At 40.8% G+C, this 16,809-nt stretch overlaps 2 protein-coding genes and 1 long non-coding RNA gene across 3 annotated transcripts in view; 2 read left to right on the forward strand and 1 right to left on the reverse strand.

The window, feature by feature from the left end:
• LOC123980920 (coxsackievirus and adenovirus receptor homolog) overlaps nt 1-14,145 on the reverse strand; it is a 51,692-nt gene extending 37,547 nt beyond the window's left edge. Inside the window, exon 1 of the mRNA XM_046065526.1 lies at nt 14,027-14,145. Coding sequence (XP_045921482.1) covers nt 14,027-14,099 — 73 coding nt within the window. The 5' untranslated portion in view covers nt 14,100-14,145. The remainder of the gene's footprint in view (nt 1-14,026) is intronic.
• Nucleotides 1-16,809, forward strand: part of LOC123980885 (zinc finger protein 208-like) — an 808,576-nt gene that overhangs the window by 106,341 nt on the left and 685,426 nt on the right. The gene's annotated exons all lie outside the window — the stretch shown is intronic.
• Nucleotides 692-4,782, forward strand: LOC123980967. The gene is made up of 3 exons (XR_006827626.1): nt 692-824; nt 1,576-1,665; nt 4,579-4,782. It is a non-coding gene; the product is annotated as an uncharacterized LOC123980967 (long non-coding RNA).

Genomic DNA, 16,809 nt, shown 5'->3' on the forward strand with positions numbered 1-16,809 from the left:
TTTACTGGTGTGAGTCCAGAGAGGGAGCAACCAGTAACACCATCAACATCACTGTCACTGGTAAGATCAGACTGTGGAGTTAGTGTTGATGAAGCTGTGTGTAAATGATGAAATGCTGTAGTTTGTCTCTGTGTTGAGGTGGACCAGTGATCCTGCAGAGTCCTGTCCTCCCTGTGATGGAGGGACATGATGTCACTCTGCACTGTAAAACAGAGACCCCTCCCTCCAACCTCCCAGCTGGTTTCTATAAAGATGGCTCCCTCATCAGGACTGAGCCTACAGGTCACATGACCATCCACCATGTTTCCAAGTCTGATGAAGGCCTCTACAAGTGTAACATCAGAGGTCGTGGAGAGTCTCCATCCAGCTGGATCTCTGTCACAGGTGAGGAGCTCAAAGATAATTCTCAAACTGACCTTGTTTTGTTTTCTACATTGAGTTCAGCAGGTTTCAGCAGAGATGATTCATGAAGTGACAACATTTCTAACTTTGCAATCTGCAAAGAAACAAGAGTGAAATCAACCCACCGTTTGATATGTGATCTTTTTAACTCTAAACCAGACTGACATTATGAATTTACTTTTGTGTCTTTCTGTTAGCATGTTGTTGAATAAATTATATATTTATTTTATTTTCTGTGCCTTTTAATTATAACTTCTTGTTCATTTCAGTGAAACCCACCACTACAAGTCCTCCTTCAACCCCCTCTCCTCCTGGTTCCTCCTCTGCCCCTCCCTTAGCATTTTGGTCTACGGTTCTATCTTTCTGTGTTCTGGTTCTTCTGGTTCTTCTGGTGAGACGATGCCTCCACAGGAAACCTAAAGGTTAGTAACAGACTCCATGTGATTCAGTTGACATTTAAAGTCACATTTTACTGTTCTTACATTTCTGTTTTCTTTAAGTTCTTTATGTCCATCAGGACTCACTAAATGTTTTTGAAGTCATTATGTTTTATTGACTTCTAACCCCATGAAAAAACTCACACCAATAATATTTTAGTCACAGATGCTGACAGCTCTGTCATCCAGTTTCCTCTTAAAAAACACTTGTTTCAAATGTGCAGAATTGCATATCTCAGTATGTTCTGGTGTTTTACTGTTGTGTTTTATTATTTATTATTTATATTGATCTGATTATTTTAATTATCATAAGTGATTTTAAATAAAAGAAAAGACTGACTCAGCAGACCGAAAATACTTTTTCCAACCACAGCAGCAATGTCCTCCTGTTGACTCCAGTTACCTAGGTTCTGATGCTGGTGTGGTTTCTCACTGTAGTGTGGTTTTAGCTGATGGTGACGTGTTTTGTGCTGAAATATGTGAACTTGTTATAAAAGAAGCGAGCAGCTTGGTGGTCGTCCAACTTCATTTTCCAGCTCAGTACTTTCCAGTTAAATTTGGTCTTTGAGCTTTTTACAGCATGGCTGCTATTTATAAAGCCTTTGATAAAACTTGTTACATCAAATGTTTTTGCCATACTAGTAGCAGTAGTGCAAACAGCAGTAAATATACTAACAGTACTGGTATCAGCTGTAGTACCTGCAGTAATGTAATTTGTATGTGTTTTATTTTCCAGAGAGTGATCCAGCTGCAGTCTACTCAGCAGTGAGAGGAGCAGGAGACGTCAGTTATGGACAAATAGTCATCAGACCACACAGGACGAGAGGTACAGCTGCTTATTAGCCTCCCATCCCACTGTTAGATATTGTTGCAGCTGCCTCTGAAGCCTGCGGCGCTCTACCCAGGGCAGTGAAGTGGCAAAGTCTTTGAGATGACGAGTCAAAGCGAAAGCGACCGGGGTCTTGGCGAGGCTCTTTTGATGGAGAGCGAGCACTACGCAGGATGATGTTTTCCGCCTTAGCACCAGGGCACGATGGACCCACTCATAACCCTACAGAGAGGAAGAAGGAGATGAGACAGAGAAAGGGGGAGGGGGAGAATGCAAGAGCGAAGAAGAGGAAATGAGTTGTGTGGGCATTTATGGAAATGCCAGCAGTGATGTGAGTGATGTGTGGTCCTGCTCCTGAAACTTTGCTTAGTAGATCCACATAAAATGATGTAGTATAAATCTGTGTATAAATAAATATTATTAAATAAAAAGTATAATGCTAGGACAGTGGTTCTTAACCTAGGGATCTGCATAAGTCGCACTCCGTTGGGCTTGGGCTGAAATGCAGGGCTGTAGTCTGACCTCCCACCCCTTCAACCTCTGCAGCAATGCTGGCAGCACTCATAGGTCTATTTCCCAAAGACAACCTCTGGATATTACGCTGAGCACGAGCACTCAACTTCTTTAGTCGACCATGGTGAGGCCTGTTCTGAGTGGAACCTGTCCTGTTGAACCACTGTATGGTCTTGGCTACCGTGCTGCAGCTCATTTTCAGGGTCTTGGCAATCTTTTTATAGCCTGTGCCTTTCTAATCCAATCACATGCACAGATAAGCGGTATGAAATGCGGCTGGCCGGCCTCGCAAGGTCCTCCCGTAGGTTGGCGCTGGCTTCCCCACCGCCACTTATGGAGCTCCTCAACTCCGAAAACTTTCAAGGACATTTTTGTTCCGCCATCACTTTTCGTAAAACTGTCAATATTCGAAATCTACACAGCTGATTTCTCACCTCAAAACTTCTCAGAAGTGGATTTAGTGATGAAATAACATATTAAAATGGTAAAATATAAAACTTTCTGGCGCTGGCCTCTGTCAGGCGCACGCAATGATGATGCAGTAAATAGTGACGATTCTCTCTGACCAATCAGTAGTCTGCCGTGTTTTCACGTCACATTTTAGTATCGCCTAAGCTCACTTTTAGAACCTCGCCAGAGGTGATACGAAAAAAAAGTATCTGGAAGCAGGTACAACTTTTACACAGTCGAGGCGGGACGAGCTGGTTTTGTGTTGTGGAAAAAAGGCTTTAGTGTGCTTCTACAACTGATCACAGCGCTCTGTGAACCGTTTTCCCCCAGTAGCATGTAGCTGCAGTACCAGAGGCTGCAGTTTCAGGACCGCAATCCAAAAAAACCCCTTGTTTACTTTGATACTGCCAGCTAGCTGACTGGCTAGCTATGTTACTCTTTACAGCCCCCCGAAGCCAATTACCCCTACCACAACCACCACCGAGTGTGTGCCTAAATCTAAGTTATTGATTATATGCATGTCGACCGGTTAACCCAACAGCTGCGCACATCGGCCTCACAGCAGAGAGGGTTAACCTCCTTCGTGTTGCTGTGCATTACCACCACCACTCCACTAGATGCCGCTGTCGCAAAAGAACAAGGGTCTTACAACTAAGGTCCCAGGATTGCGGGGGTCCTGAAACTGCAGTCTCCGGCACTGCAGATTTATAGGGGAGAGCCGGGACGATTGAAACGCGGGTAGAATGAAACACAGAGATTTTTTCGGAGCCCATACAAGTCTGATATGCCAAATTACCTCAGCACATTCAGTCCACAGTACTTAACAGAACAGGGAAAAATCAGGTGGATACGTCACACTTTCACAGAGTTATACGAAAGAAGCTGTTTTCAATCACGGAAAGTAAATTCACTCAAGCGATCTGTTTTTTTGAATGACGAGTTGTGTTTATTGTTCCCTGTGTCATGGTCATGATCAGATAAAACATTAGTTAGTACTTGAACACATCCTGAAGTTTTAAATGTCAAAGTTTTACAGTTTAGAAGCTACGATTAAAACACATGTTTCAATCATCCCGACACGCAGCCATTCTACCTTATTCAGATACAGCAGAGTCCACTAGGCTGCAGCCAAATAACAGGGTCTTCACAGTAGAGCAGGAAAACAGGCTGCAGATGTGCATAAAAAGGGCAGCCAGATCTGATCCAAATGTGCATTAGCTCTTACATTTTCTAGTTAGCTAGCTAAGTTGTATTTATACTATTTTTTATTAAGAAAAAGGCCATAATGAGTTTGCAATTACGTATTAATAAAGGCAGTGTCAAGCTTTCTAAATAAAAACAAGAATAACTTTAACTATTTAAATGTATGTCGTTGTGTTTCATCTGTCCCGCACAGTAGGGACAAATGAAACAATGCGCACCTTTCCTTCAGAGTGAAATTATACTGAAGTCGTTCCACATTTTAACAAGATAACACCTGGTATTGATAGAACACACACGTGAGTTGTTGATGACAACAACAAATGATTTCTGTCTGTAACGTTATATTTTAAAATGATCTGAAAAGTGTTTCATTCGTCCCGGCTCTCCCCTACTACTGCAGTTCCCTGCAGGGCTGAATTTCCCACAAGGAGCATTTCAGAATAAGAGCGTTATGCATGCCTGATTTTGCTGAATTGTTTAGATTTTTAGTATTTTTTGTGCTTCTACCGCGGTTAAGAAGGCTACATATTAAATCGTTTATTTTTTGGTCTGTTTTAAATGTACTTATTGTTGCTATATGATCAGGAGTCGGCACAAGATATTTTATTTTGAAAATCGACCGCATAGTTAATAAATCGTTAGTTCCTGAGAACTGAGTGAAGCAGAGTTGTTGTCTGGTGATGTAGTTTCTTTGTCTCCAACAGTTTCTCATGTTGTTTGAACTGTTTGTGTTTGTGTGTTCAGAGTTTCCAGCAGAGCCAGAGGTCGTCTACTCTTCACTGAGGTAGACCTTCACACCTTCACACCAGTCCAACCACTGATGTCCAGCTGGCCTGGAACTGGTCCCCAGAGCCCCTCACACCTCAGCACATTAATTTATTAGATTTCACTGTTAAAGCTACAAAGAGACAAACAGCTCAGACTTTGTGAATGATTTAAACACTTGTTTTTCAGTGATATCAGTGACATGAAAAACCTAAAACAAAAGATTAAATAAATTGTTAAAATACTTATTTTAAGTCACTGAATTATTTTTTTTACCCTGTAAAGTATTTCAGCACCGACACGTTACCTGTTTCTTTGTATTTTTATTCATATATTTCATAACAGAATCTAATGATGACTTCAAGTTGTTTTGTGGTTAATGTAATAACCTTTTATTTATATTTAATTAATGTTTTTTGGAATCTTGTGAAACAGTAAACGTGTTTCTCTGCAGGATCAATAAACTTTGGTCTCGTTCTTTTTTTTCTCCTGTGGTTCTGTGGGTTTCACAAAGCTTCTGATTTGGCTGTGGCTAACTGATACTCACCTCCTGTCAGTGCAGATAACTAAGAAGAAACAATTAAAACCGCAGATTCTGAACAGCATGAACGTAATATAACTTCAGTTCAAAGTGTTTGTTTGTGTTTGAAGAGTTTTGATGCTTTAGTCGGTGAACCATCGAGATTCAGTCTGTAAAGTTTCTTCTCTCTGAGTTAAGAAGCAGTTTAAACATCACACATCATAAAAATCAGCAGGTCCTGGTTTTCATGAGACTCAGAAACACAGCAACATAAAGAGCAGTCAGGTTCCCATATGAACACTGAAACCGGTTTACTTATAATAATAATTATTAATATAACAAATCGGGCTGAACAATTAATGGATTTTTATCAAAATCGCAATAAAGCGGGCAATTTTCAACTTGCAGCAGGTGCAGTATTTGTTAAATGTGTCACAATGCAATTTTAAATGAAACATTGTTGTGCTGCAGAGACGTCCTAGCCTACACATAACCTAGAGACTTCAGAAAACATCTTTGTTTAGTGTAGAACTTCTTTCAAAATCTACAATAATAATAATAATAAAAACTGTAATCCTCCTGTTCTGGACTACATTGTTGCAGATTAATAACTCACCACTCTGAAGCTCCAGTCCATGTTGCCAAGCTGGTCGGCAACATGTAGCCTACAGCTGAATGGAAGCTGTTTACGGGTTTCTCGCTGACCCGCTCTTCTCAGCTTCTGATTGGCCAACAAAGATCATGTAGAATGTATCACTCCATAGCTAAAATGAAGCCTTTAACACAGAGAAAAGAGGAGCTGCAGCAATGTGCAGTATGACATGTTGTGGTACAACTGAAAATGAGCATAATTCCACCTCTTTAAAATTATTTTATTTTATTCCAATCAATAATCAGAGATCTGTAAAGAACTAATGATGGTTTCGAAAAACCAAGTCGCTGTATCTAACAAATCTTTAATAATGAAACTATATATAATATATAAATAAATTATTATATATAACTATATAATATAGAATAACTTCTGTGATCGCATCAGTTCAAAACAAACAAACTTTAAATCTCAAACCACCAGAGATGGAGGTCGCCACCTGCTGCTCATTAAGCAGACAGATCAATAAAGATGAAGAATAAAGAGAACAGAGAGCTGCTGTTCCTCCATCTTCTGCTCTTTCCTCCATTGTTTTACTCTCTGGATGCTGCTGGGCTCTGGTTTGGTTGATGCTATTCATAAGTGTTGAATTGACTCTAGATCGGTTTCAGCTCTGTTATCACTGACTTAATTTATAGCAGGAAAACACAAAAAAATTAAGTTCGGAAAAATAAATAGAGTCTGACATTAAAAACTCATTGTGAGACAAAATGATCCTTTTTCAGATAAAAACAACTCCGTGTGTCACATCCATGACTCGGTAAGTGAAAAGTATAAATGTAGCATAAAAATATGATTTTAGGATTGTTCCGGTGCAACCCCTAAATAAAATTATTTGGAAAACGATTACTATTCCCATAAAATCTGTTTTTACCTGATAATGCTTAATACGTGGAACCTACTTGGTAAAACACAGGCAGGCTTTACAACACTCCCCACTGCAAAAGGGAAATTAAAATAAATAATGGGAAAAAAGGAAAAGATTCACAAAAGATTAAAAAAAGATTAAAGGAAAGATTTCACAAATACAATTATGTCTAATTTAAAAATATCAACAACAACTAAACATACTAGGGGTGCTCCAATCAGGATTTTTGGGTCCGATCACCAATTGCTGGAAGCAGTATTGGCCGACACTGATCACTGCGTCTATTTGAGATGATTAAGTGTCATGAATTGACAACTATTTAATTATTGGCAAGAAACATGTGCAACATATTCCTCTCCCTCTGCTCTCTTAGAGACAACTTAAACCACAGCAGCTTATAAGCTTAGTTACTGAAAACAGATTACGTCAACTTTAGACTATACAAACAAAAAAGGCCATATCCAAAACATTTAGGAGCTAAAGGTACCTCCATATCTGTTTGTATCTATAGATTTTAAAGAATAAGAGAAAGCAGCAAAGGTCATTGTGTGTTCACCGTATGCTGTTTAAAACTTTTTTAGTAGGATTGGGATCCTTTTGATCCAAAAAAACAGGATTATCCTGATTCCAACAGAAGGGTGGATTCAGGTTGGATTTCAGGAAGAAAATGTCATCAAACTTTCTGAATTTTCCAAATAACACAACGTTTATCATCATGTAGGAGCACATGAATTTATATTTTAAGTAGACATTACTTAAAAGACATTCAGTAAAGTAAAAAATAAGAATAATCCCCCAAACAGCAATATCAAACCAAAATAATATATTTAATTTCAACTGTCCCTTAATCACAGGGCACAGTCAGAGATGAACCATTCAAAAGTAGTTTGTAACAAGTTCATCCCTTATTGCAGGTCCAGTCAGTCCCTCATCTGAGTTGCCTCCTGAAAGCTAAAAGCTGCTCTCTGAACTCTGAATGATCTTTATTTTAACTATTGGTCACACATGCTCAAAATATCCACAGTGTATCTGTGAATAACGTAGGCCTATATTTGCTTGTTTTTCTTGGATTTGTTGTGGGTCAGATGGTCTGACTGTTTAAAGAAATTTGAAATAGAAGGAAATGTTTGTGTAAATGTACGTTTTATTGTGCATTTTCTGTCTCTTCAAATTAAAGTGACCCCACGCTGGCTGTTCTACCTGCTGGTGTTTATATCATTAACAGCCTACGTTGTGATATGTGGTCCCATTTAGGGCTCTGGAAATCTGGTAATCATGCAAGGTTTGTATCTGGTGAGCGTGATAGCAAAACATGGGATTTCCAAATCCGGATCATTCTGATTAAAGGTTTTTAACAACTGGGCCCTGAAGACTGTCGAGTGCCTGCAGGGACAGGAAGCAGCCAGCAGGTGGCAGCACGTGAGCACAGAGAGAGTGAAAATACTCATTTGTTTTACCCAAAGTAAACAAACTGAGAAATTAAATCTGCAGCTTCATGGACTTCCTGCACAGAGCTGCAGTGTTTCTCAGATAAAATCATTCAAAGTCAAAGTTTCACAGCTCCACATGTTTCATGTTACCACACAGTTCTTGTGTTAAGTCAGTGGGGCATCTACTTTATTAAATTTGCCAAGAAATACATTTATTTCAGCTTTTTATTCTCTAAAACAGATTTCCCTGCTCATTCACAGCACTGAATGTGAATAAAAACCTGGGCCCGCGGTGTTGGGAAGTCGATAAAACGCATGACTGTGTGGATATTCAGCTTATTGATGGTTGTGATGTCCTCAAATCAACAGCACTGCTGCGTTTGTCCTGTGGCAAATGAACAAAACGTCATCACAACCTTCAGTTTAAGTTAAAATGCATTGCTGCATTAAGTCACTGATGAGATGTCCGCTGCCCGACCCCGTCTTATTAACTGAGGGCATCATCAAATAATTAAAACATTCTTCCTCTCCTGAAGGATTTGCGTCTCACAAGCACCTTCTGGCAGCTCCACCTGAGAGACCTCTGGAGCTGTCCTAAATAACTGGGAGAGTAAGAGTGATTCTTAGCTTTAAGAATTGTGATAACTTACTTTTATTATTAAGTTTAAAAGTAGGAGTAAATTTCATGAATTCTCAGCACTTAAGACTAAAGTGGCATTTTGAGAAGCTTGATGAATCCGGCCCTGGTTTTAAGATGCAGATGTAAAAGCTGAGTTGATGTCTTTAAGCTTTTATTTACTGATTCTGTGGTTTTTGTTGCAGTTAAATTATTTTATTATTATCTGTATCACATGAAGGCTGTTTCTGCAGAAATGACTTTGTTTCTCTTCTCATGAAATGAAAGTGAAAGACAAACTAGAAACACCCTGCAGTGAACTGCTGTGTTTTTATGTTGACATTCACACTGTGTTCACGCGCTGCACTCATGGCAGCTGAGTGATCTGATATCAGGGACGCTGGAGGCGTGTTGTGGCCAATCACATTTACTCCTTTCATCCCCTTTGAACACTGGTCTCCTCTGTACTGCTCAAATTAAAGGGCACAGCTGATATATTCGAGACTCTGTGGAGCTCCCAGCTACACTTTACTGTCGGGTTTGTAGGCTGAAGGTTGTTTAGTTTACTCCTGTAATAAGAGAGGAAATAACGTGACTTCTTCTTCTCCAGCAGTTTCCAAACCATCGGACACGCTAAGATATTTTACCTCAAAGGTCAACTTACTGGCTGTTTGCAGAGCTTTCAACCACATCTCATGGTCTGCATCAGTGGTCACCTCCCTCGGTATATGTATATGAGGGGAGATGGTAACCGTGGTAACCCCTGTCTCGTGTTCAAAGGTGCTCGGTTTGTACATATCCGTGTTTACTTTCTTTCTATTTGCCTTTGTGTCTCATGTGTGTGAAGCGGCTCCACCGAGTTACCTGCTGCAACGTGTTAAAGAGTGTAAATATACTGAAGGGCAGCTGCAGAAACATGCTGGAAAGCTGGAGGATTCAAATATTAACAGTGTTTTCATGAAGCACTGTGTGTGTGTTTTCTAAACCTCCCTGGTACATCACATGTTGTAATTCTTGTGCAGCAGATGTGTGACAACAAGCGCAACTTCTGAAAAACAACTTTTAGACTCTACAGAAAGACTGAACATGAATCCAGCCCCTCTACATTATTAAAAAAAGGAAACATATTTAAATGTAAAAACATATTTATTAATATAATTAAGCTTTACAGGTGATGTAAAGTGCTGAGAATGCAGAAACTGAAACCATAAGATTGGACACATCTGAAACAAAACAATCACTCTAATAAACATCAGTTTCATCTGTCGGATACAGAAAAGACAGATTACTCAATAACATATAAATTGTGTAAAGGTGCAAGTGCTCACTCTTTCTGCAGATCACTGCTTTAATTCAAATGGTGGAAACATGCAATTATAAAGTTCCCAATAATCCTGTACAGACCACCAGGAGCAAACTATCCTGACTGCTCCCACAAGCTCTTCACCACAACCAAGGTCCCGTCAGAGCGAACTCACATTTACAATTTCCCTCTCCTTCCCATGAAGGGAACTACGAGTAATTTGTTTATCATTGCACACTGATCCACCCTCGCTCTCAACTGTTCATCCAGAAACACACAAGGTTTGAGGAAAATTAGAAGCAGCAGAGAAGCTGACTGGCTGCAGTGAGTAATGATGGGATTAATGAGAATAAAGTGCTTAATAAACTGTTTATATTGCACACAGTGAAAAACTGTTTTTAGCCTGCTAGCCTGCTGTAGCTCCTGAAGTTTATGTTCAGATTTGACCCAAAAAGTTCTCATATATAAACTAAAATACATCTTTATGCTGATTCTGTCCAGTTAATTGTGTTGAAACTATGACTCTCCTCTGATGCCGTGCAAGAAGACAGATAAACAACCAGCTGAAGGAAGTTCACAGTATAACATTTTTTCATTACTATCTGAGCAAGATGATTAGGCAGAATACAAACTGCTGCTACAGAGGACACTAAAACCAGAGAACAAGTAACATTTTGAGAAGAAGCTTAATGCATTTACACCAATTAGTAACTGTTCAGGACACCTGACTTTTCAGGAGGAGGTTTATAAGAATCATACTCTGATGAGTTCTTATGTTTTCTACAGGCACAAACAACAACAACAACAACAACAACAAGCAGCACACCAATAACTGGCAGACCAACCACGATCCAACGGAATCCATCCTTGTTTCCTCCCTCCTTGTTTCCTCCATCCTTGTTTCCAGCTGTGTGATCTGCAGAGCAGAAAAACAGGTTTGATCTATCAGCAAATCTGAACTGCACAAACCCTCCTGAGGAGTCGGGACTCTACTAACCCACCCGAGGAGTCGGGACTCTACTAACCCACCCGAGGAGTCGGGACTCTACTAACCCACCCGAGGAGTCGGGACTCTACTAACCCACCCGAGGAGTCGGGACTCTACTAACCCACCCGAGGAGTCGGGACTCTACTAACCCACCCGAGGAGTCGGGACTCTACTAACCCACCTGAGGAGTCTGGACTCTACTAACCCACCTGAGTCTGTAACATTCAGGTCGATCAGGTGCTTGATCTCTAGTCGTGCGTTGGTTACAATCCGACACTCGTATGTTCCAGTGTCGTTGAAGGTGACGTTCTTCAGGACAACAGAAGCGTCTCCGTCCTTCATCTCTGGATCTCTCAGCTCCACTCGACCATGAAAAGATTCATGCTGGTAGTTTTCATACGGCCGCTCGTTTCGGTAAAAGAACACGTAACCGTCTGACTTCAGGTCAGGTCTGGTCCACTCCAACAGAGTGACGGAGGCATCTCTGAGACCCTGACACAGAAGAGAGACGTCCTGTCCAGGATTCACTTTTATCTCTCGCTGATCTAAAAACAAACAGAAAAAAAAATCCTGAATTAGTTAGAAAGCAAAAGTAGCAGCTTTTCACACGCGTTTCACCCTCACATGTGAAAAAAAACGACAAAAACAACTTCAGATCAAACAAAAACAGAGTCTTGTGTTAAAACCACCATATTATGAAATAACAGTGATGCAGACTAGAGGTTGGGTAACGACTGTAGGTTGTAGGTCCAAACTGTGGATTCATTAACACCTGTGCGGTTCGATTCTTCTTATCGGTTCCTAACTTGTTGCATATTTAACTTGTTTTCCTGATTGAACTGCAGTTAACATTTTACAGTCCATAAAAGTGTCACTGTCAGTGGAATCTGAGTATAACTTAAACAATGCTGACTGAAAAGTGAAGGACACTTCGGAGCTGAATGTCAGTGAACGTGACTAAAGTCTCTCTGAAGCAGATCCTGGTACCTCCTCCTCCACACTGTGACAGACTCTTCAGCCGACTGAGCTGTGGCTGTAACCAGTCAGAGGAGTAAATAATACTCATTATATAATACTCAATAATCATTTTCAAGCATCAGACAAATGTAAATACCAACGCTGAACAGAGACACTGATCGGAGCATCTTGATTGTGTTTGTTGGCGGTTTGTTGGTCTCTGGTTTAGAGAGTCAGACTGAACCTGCCGGTATTTTAGATCACCTGTTTCCTAAACATACTGTGGTTTGGAAAAAGGATGTAGTGGAGGATTTAGAGAGTTAATGACATTGTCAACTGAACAAATGAAATGTAAAAATGAATGTCTGTTTTATTTATGTGCCTTCTGCCAATGACAAAATTTCCTTAGATGCGGAGGACGTGTTGTGGAGTAAACCTGACAGAGAAGCAGCACGGTGCTGCAACTCGCCGTCACTCGCTGTGTTTAGACGAGATCCAGTTAATTACTTGAATGAAATTCAATAAAGAACCAGGTCTCTGAGACAGACACACGGATCACTGACTGAACGATGGCGCCGCCCAAGATGGCAGCCTCTGGATTACGCTCCGCAGTGCTTGTTGTGTTTTTGTTTATCAACACTGTTTTCTGCCGTCCCTCCCTGCTAACTTTTACCAGAGAAGAGCTCTTAAACATCAGACTTTTAACTGCTAACACCATTACACTGCTCCTGTTCAAACCTGGAGTTTTCCTCGTTTGTCCTGGTCGCTGTTTACATTCCTCCTCAGGCCTGTGTTAGTGAGGCGTTACTACACCTGGCCGACCAGATAACTAGCGTGGAGAAAAAACATCCAGACTCCCTGCTCATTGTTCTTGGGGACTTCAACAGATCAAATCTCAGCCATAAACTTCCAAAGTACAGACAGCATATTAACTGTCAAAGCAGGGACACTAACACACTGGACCACTGCTACACAACATTAAAGGACGCCTATCGCTCTGTTCCCCGTGCCACCTTGGGACTCTCTGATCACTGTCTGGTTCATCTTCTCCTGACACACAGGAAAAAACTGAAATCTGCTAAACCTGTTGTAAAGACTGTGAAAAGATGGACCAACAAGTCAAAGCTGGAGGTACAGGCCTGCTTGGACTGTACTGACTGGAGTGTTTTTGAGGCTGCAGCCATCTTCACACAGATCTGCAACAAATCACTGGAGCTGTGTGAAGTTCCCTCCTGCTTCAAACGCTCCACAGTCATCCTGGTCCCCATAAAACCCTACAGGCCCGTCGCCCTGACATCTGTAGTCATGAAGTCCTTTGAAAGACTGGTGTTGGCCCACCTGAAGGACATTACAGGCCCCTTGCTGGACCCCCTGCAGTTTGCCTACAGGGCTAACAGGTCAGTGGATGACGCTGTCAACTTGGGTCTGCATCACATCCTGCAACACCTCGACTCTCCAGTGACATATGCAAGGAGCCTGTTCGTGGACTTCAGCTCAGCGTTCAACACCATCATCCCGGACACCCTCAGCACCAAACTCACCCAGCTCTCTGTCCCAGCCTCCACCTGTCAGTGGATCACATACCTGGCAAAAAAGCTGATTCTGATCACTGTTTACCTACAATTTTCCAAAACAAATTAAGAAAGCCATATATCTAGAGCTGCAATAATTACATGTTTGCTGAAGTATTTGATTTGATTGCAGGTGCATGAGGGAGAAGGAAAATCTGCAGAGCAGATGCAGCGAAGCCAATATCGATTCATAAAAAACTATTTAAACAATGAATTTACTTGCGTTTGTTATACATATACTGTATGTGTAACAAACGCAACTTCGTGTTCTTCCCAATACTAGTATAATTCAATAATAAAACATATTTTAACAATATTGTAACAGTTATGACAACAGTAAAATAATCATCAGTAACTGTGCAGCAGCTGCAGTTTGAACTGTCAACAAGGTCCCTCTCAAACACGCCATCCGGTGTTTCATGTTTGCAACAACATGCAAGTTATGAAAACCACTGTTACCTACATTCTCCACGGATCAGCTAGCTTTAAGTGTGCACACACACGTACGAAGACGCAGCTCACCTTCCGATGCAGAGCGCAGAAAGATCACGCAAAGGTGGAAGGCCAGGAGCTGCAGATCTGCAGAGGAGGCCATGAGAGCAAAGAGCTCGTCGCTAAAGTTGCAGATTTTGTTTACGACTGAAGACTGACAAGGAAGGGCGGAGCTCCTCATGCTGCATTTAAGTTCTGTCAAGAATTCAGCTACTTTATAAACTCCTTACTTTAGAAGAATTTTGAATTTAACGCGACAGCTCTGCAGAAACTTTACTTTACTTTACTTTAAGTGTGTAAAGTGAATTGTAGTTAGCTTTATTACTGAGCTCATATATATATGTTTAAGCTGCTGGGGGGCAGCAGAAACAAGCTGTGAACACGCACACTTAGGTTTTATACAGTCTATGTGTTTTATTTATATATTATACAGCAGGCTATATATATTTATATAATAGGCTACCATGCACTGCAGATAACGTTATGACACCGATATCACACATATCTGGAATTAAATGTTAGTTATACAAACGACAGCTGTAAATAAAATAAACAGTGTCAATACACTGAGTTACTCACCCATTCTCTCTCTCTTCCGGTAGAAACAGCTTCTTTTTCAGCACTTATACTGGAAACCAGAGGCTCCATTCATTGAGAGAGGTCGTTTGCTATTTCTTGGCCATTATGGGATTATGAATCCGGACCCCCACCCCTCCGGTCATCCTGCACGATCTCTGCATCTCTATGTTATATCCGCAGGACCAGCAGCAGTTTGGAAACTGCGCAAAGAAAAGATCCAAACGGTGCGCTTTTAGTCTTGACCACAAACCCTTCAGCCCCTCTGAGAATCACTGGTTTATCGGGGCTGGTGTTGAAAGGCTGGCCGACCCGCTCCTGTTTGTCTCTGTGCTGCTCTTCTCAATGAAGACACAATGAGGCCAGACCGAAACGCACCGGGTCTCTTCCTGACCCTCAGCCAATCAGGGCTTCAGAAATATCACTAACAAAAAAAAACACAACTTTATTTACAACAGTTCTGTAACAATATCCATGCAAAAAAAAAATGCTTAGTAAAGATTAGTACAGTGAGGAAGAAGTCCATTAAAAATCAGTTTATAATAAAGTTTACATTGACACGAAATATGAAGGCTTCCTTAGCTTTTCCAATGAAGGTTAAAATCAACTTGGTTGAAGATCCTCAACCAAGTCCAGTTGCCCTTGATTTTAACCTTCATTGGAAAACTATGACCGGGATGACTGAGAATCTTCACAGACAACTTCCTTAGCTTTTGTTCTTCGGGACGGATCTTCAGTTATTAAGCTGCCAAATACTTTCTGTTAATGATAAAACTATAAAAGCAGGTCCATTTGGTCCATTTGTTGTAGACGTGAAATAAAGACCCCGCTGACCATAAGCAGATACATCTGTGTGAGTTACTTTTTGACTCAACAGGGACAAGGCAGAGAGGGGAGAGCGGACAAACCGACTTGTTCACGGATTATTCCAAGATGGTTGGATTTTGTTCTAATTTTGGGGCACCTCCACCTAAATTTAAATTGTTCTTGTAAATAATTAAGATGCCCCGACAGGTTGACTCTACTGACGGCCTTAAATAATATAAGTATTCGATAACAGAAAAACTTTGAGTGAAATTTATTTGGATGCTAATAGATTAAAAGTAACAAGTCAAGTTCAATCCAATAAAAGTTGTTTGTACTCAAAGCTGGAATAGGCCATTTATTTATTTTGTGTAATATGTGTTGAAATTCTCTTTAAATCCCGACAGCAATCAATAAATCAAATGCTCAGTAATAACAGTAATCTAGCCTACCCGTGTGCACTCTGCGCTTACAGAGAGTGAGCACGTGTTTTGGGAGGAAGCCTGAAGGGAGGTGGTGGGAAGTTTTCAGTTGCTTACTTTCCACATGCTTCTTGTTTGTTCTCCATCATTTCCTCCCCAAGTCTGCGGTAAAATCTTCTTTGACTAGATTTTCTAGTTTCATTGAGTGTTTCTTATCATCCATTTCACAAGTCCAATATTGAATTTGAGAATGTGTTTTGTTCACCGAATAAACACATAATGCAGCAGCTGCATGTTGCTGTTATTTAAAATGACGCAAGAGCAGTAAAACACAGTCTTTGTTGTTACATATACTTAAAAAAACAAAAACTTTTCCATCTTAACAATATATTCAGTTGCATTATGGGCACTCCATTAGGCCAGAGAGCAGGCACATTACCCGGGATGAGTCCGGTTCTTCGGTTTATCCACGACATCACCACGTCCAAGATGTTCCCTGCTTCTGATTGGTTCAGGTGGCGAGAAGGCAGGTTTTTGGTCCACATCTTCCTGAAGGCAGACGACTCCAACAGGTCTTTGAAGACATCAGCATCCTAACAGAGTGTGAGAGACTCGCCTCTGGAGCAACTAGCGGTTAAGTGTCTTGCTCAGGGACACATTGGTGGACGTGTCACAGTGGGGAATTGAACCCGGTTCTCAAAGGCATGTGTCTTATCCACTGCACCATCACCACCCCTGCTGTTTTACTGTTCTACTGTAATGAGACATCATCTGCAACACCTTAGTATTTCTCAAAAAAATCTACATTTTTATATAATTCAGTCTTAAATTAAACAATAATCCTAAATCTTATTTTTCAACTTTATTCTGATGAAAAAATGTGCAAAGCATCCACACATGAAGCTGCTCGGAGACTTTGAGAGGCTGATACATGTAGGACTAACAATGAGGGGGTTAAAGTGCAGTGACGTCTTCAAGACTTCCTCTTTTTCTTTTTCCACCAGCAGAAGG

This window comes from Micropterus dolomieu, linkage group LG12 (assembly GCF_021292245.1).
Source record: "Micropterus dolomieu isolate WLL.071019.BEF.003 ecotype Adirondacks linkage group LG12, ASM2129224v1, whole genome shotgun sequence".
NCBI classification, from domain to species: domain Eukaryota; kingdom Metazoa; phylum Chordata; class Actinopteri; order Centrarchiformes; family Centrarchidae; genus Micropterus; species Micropterus dolomieu.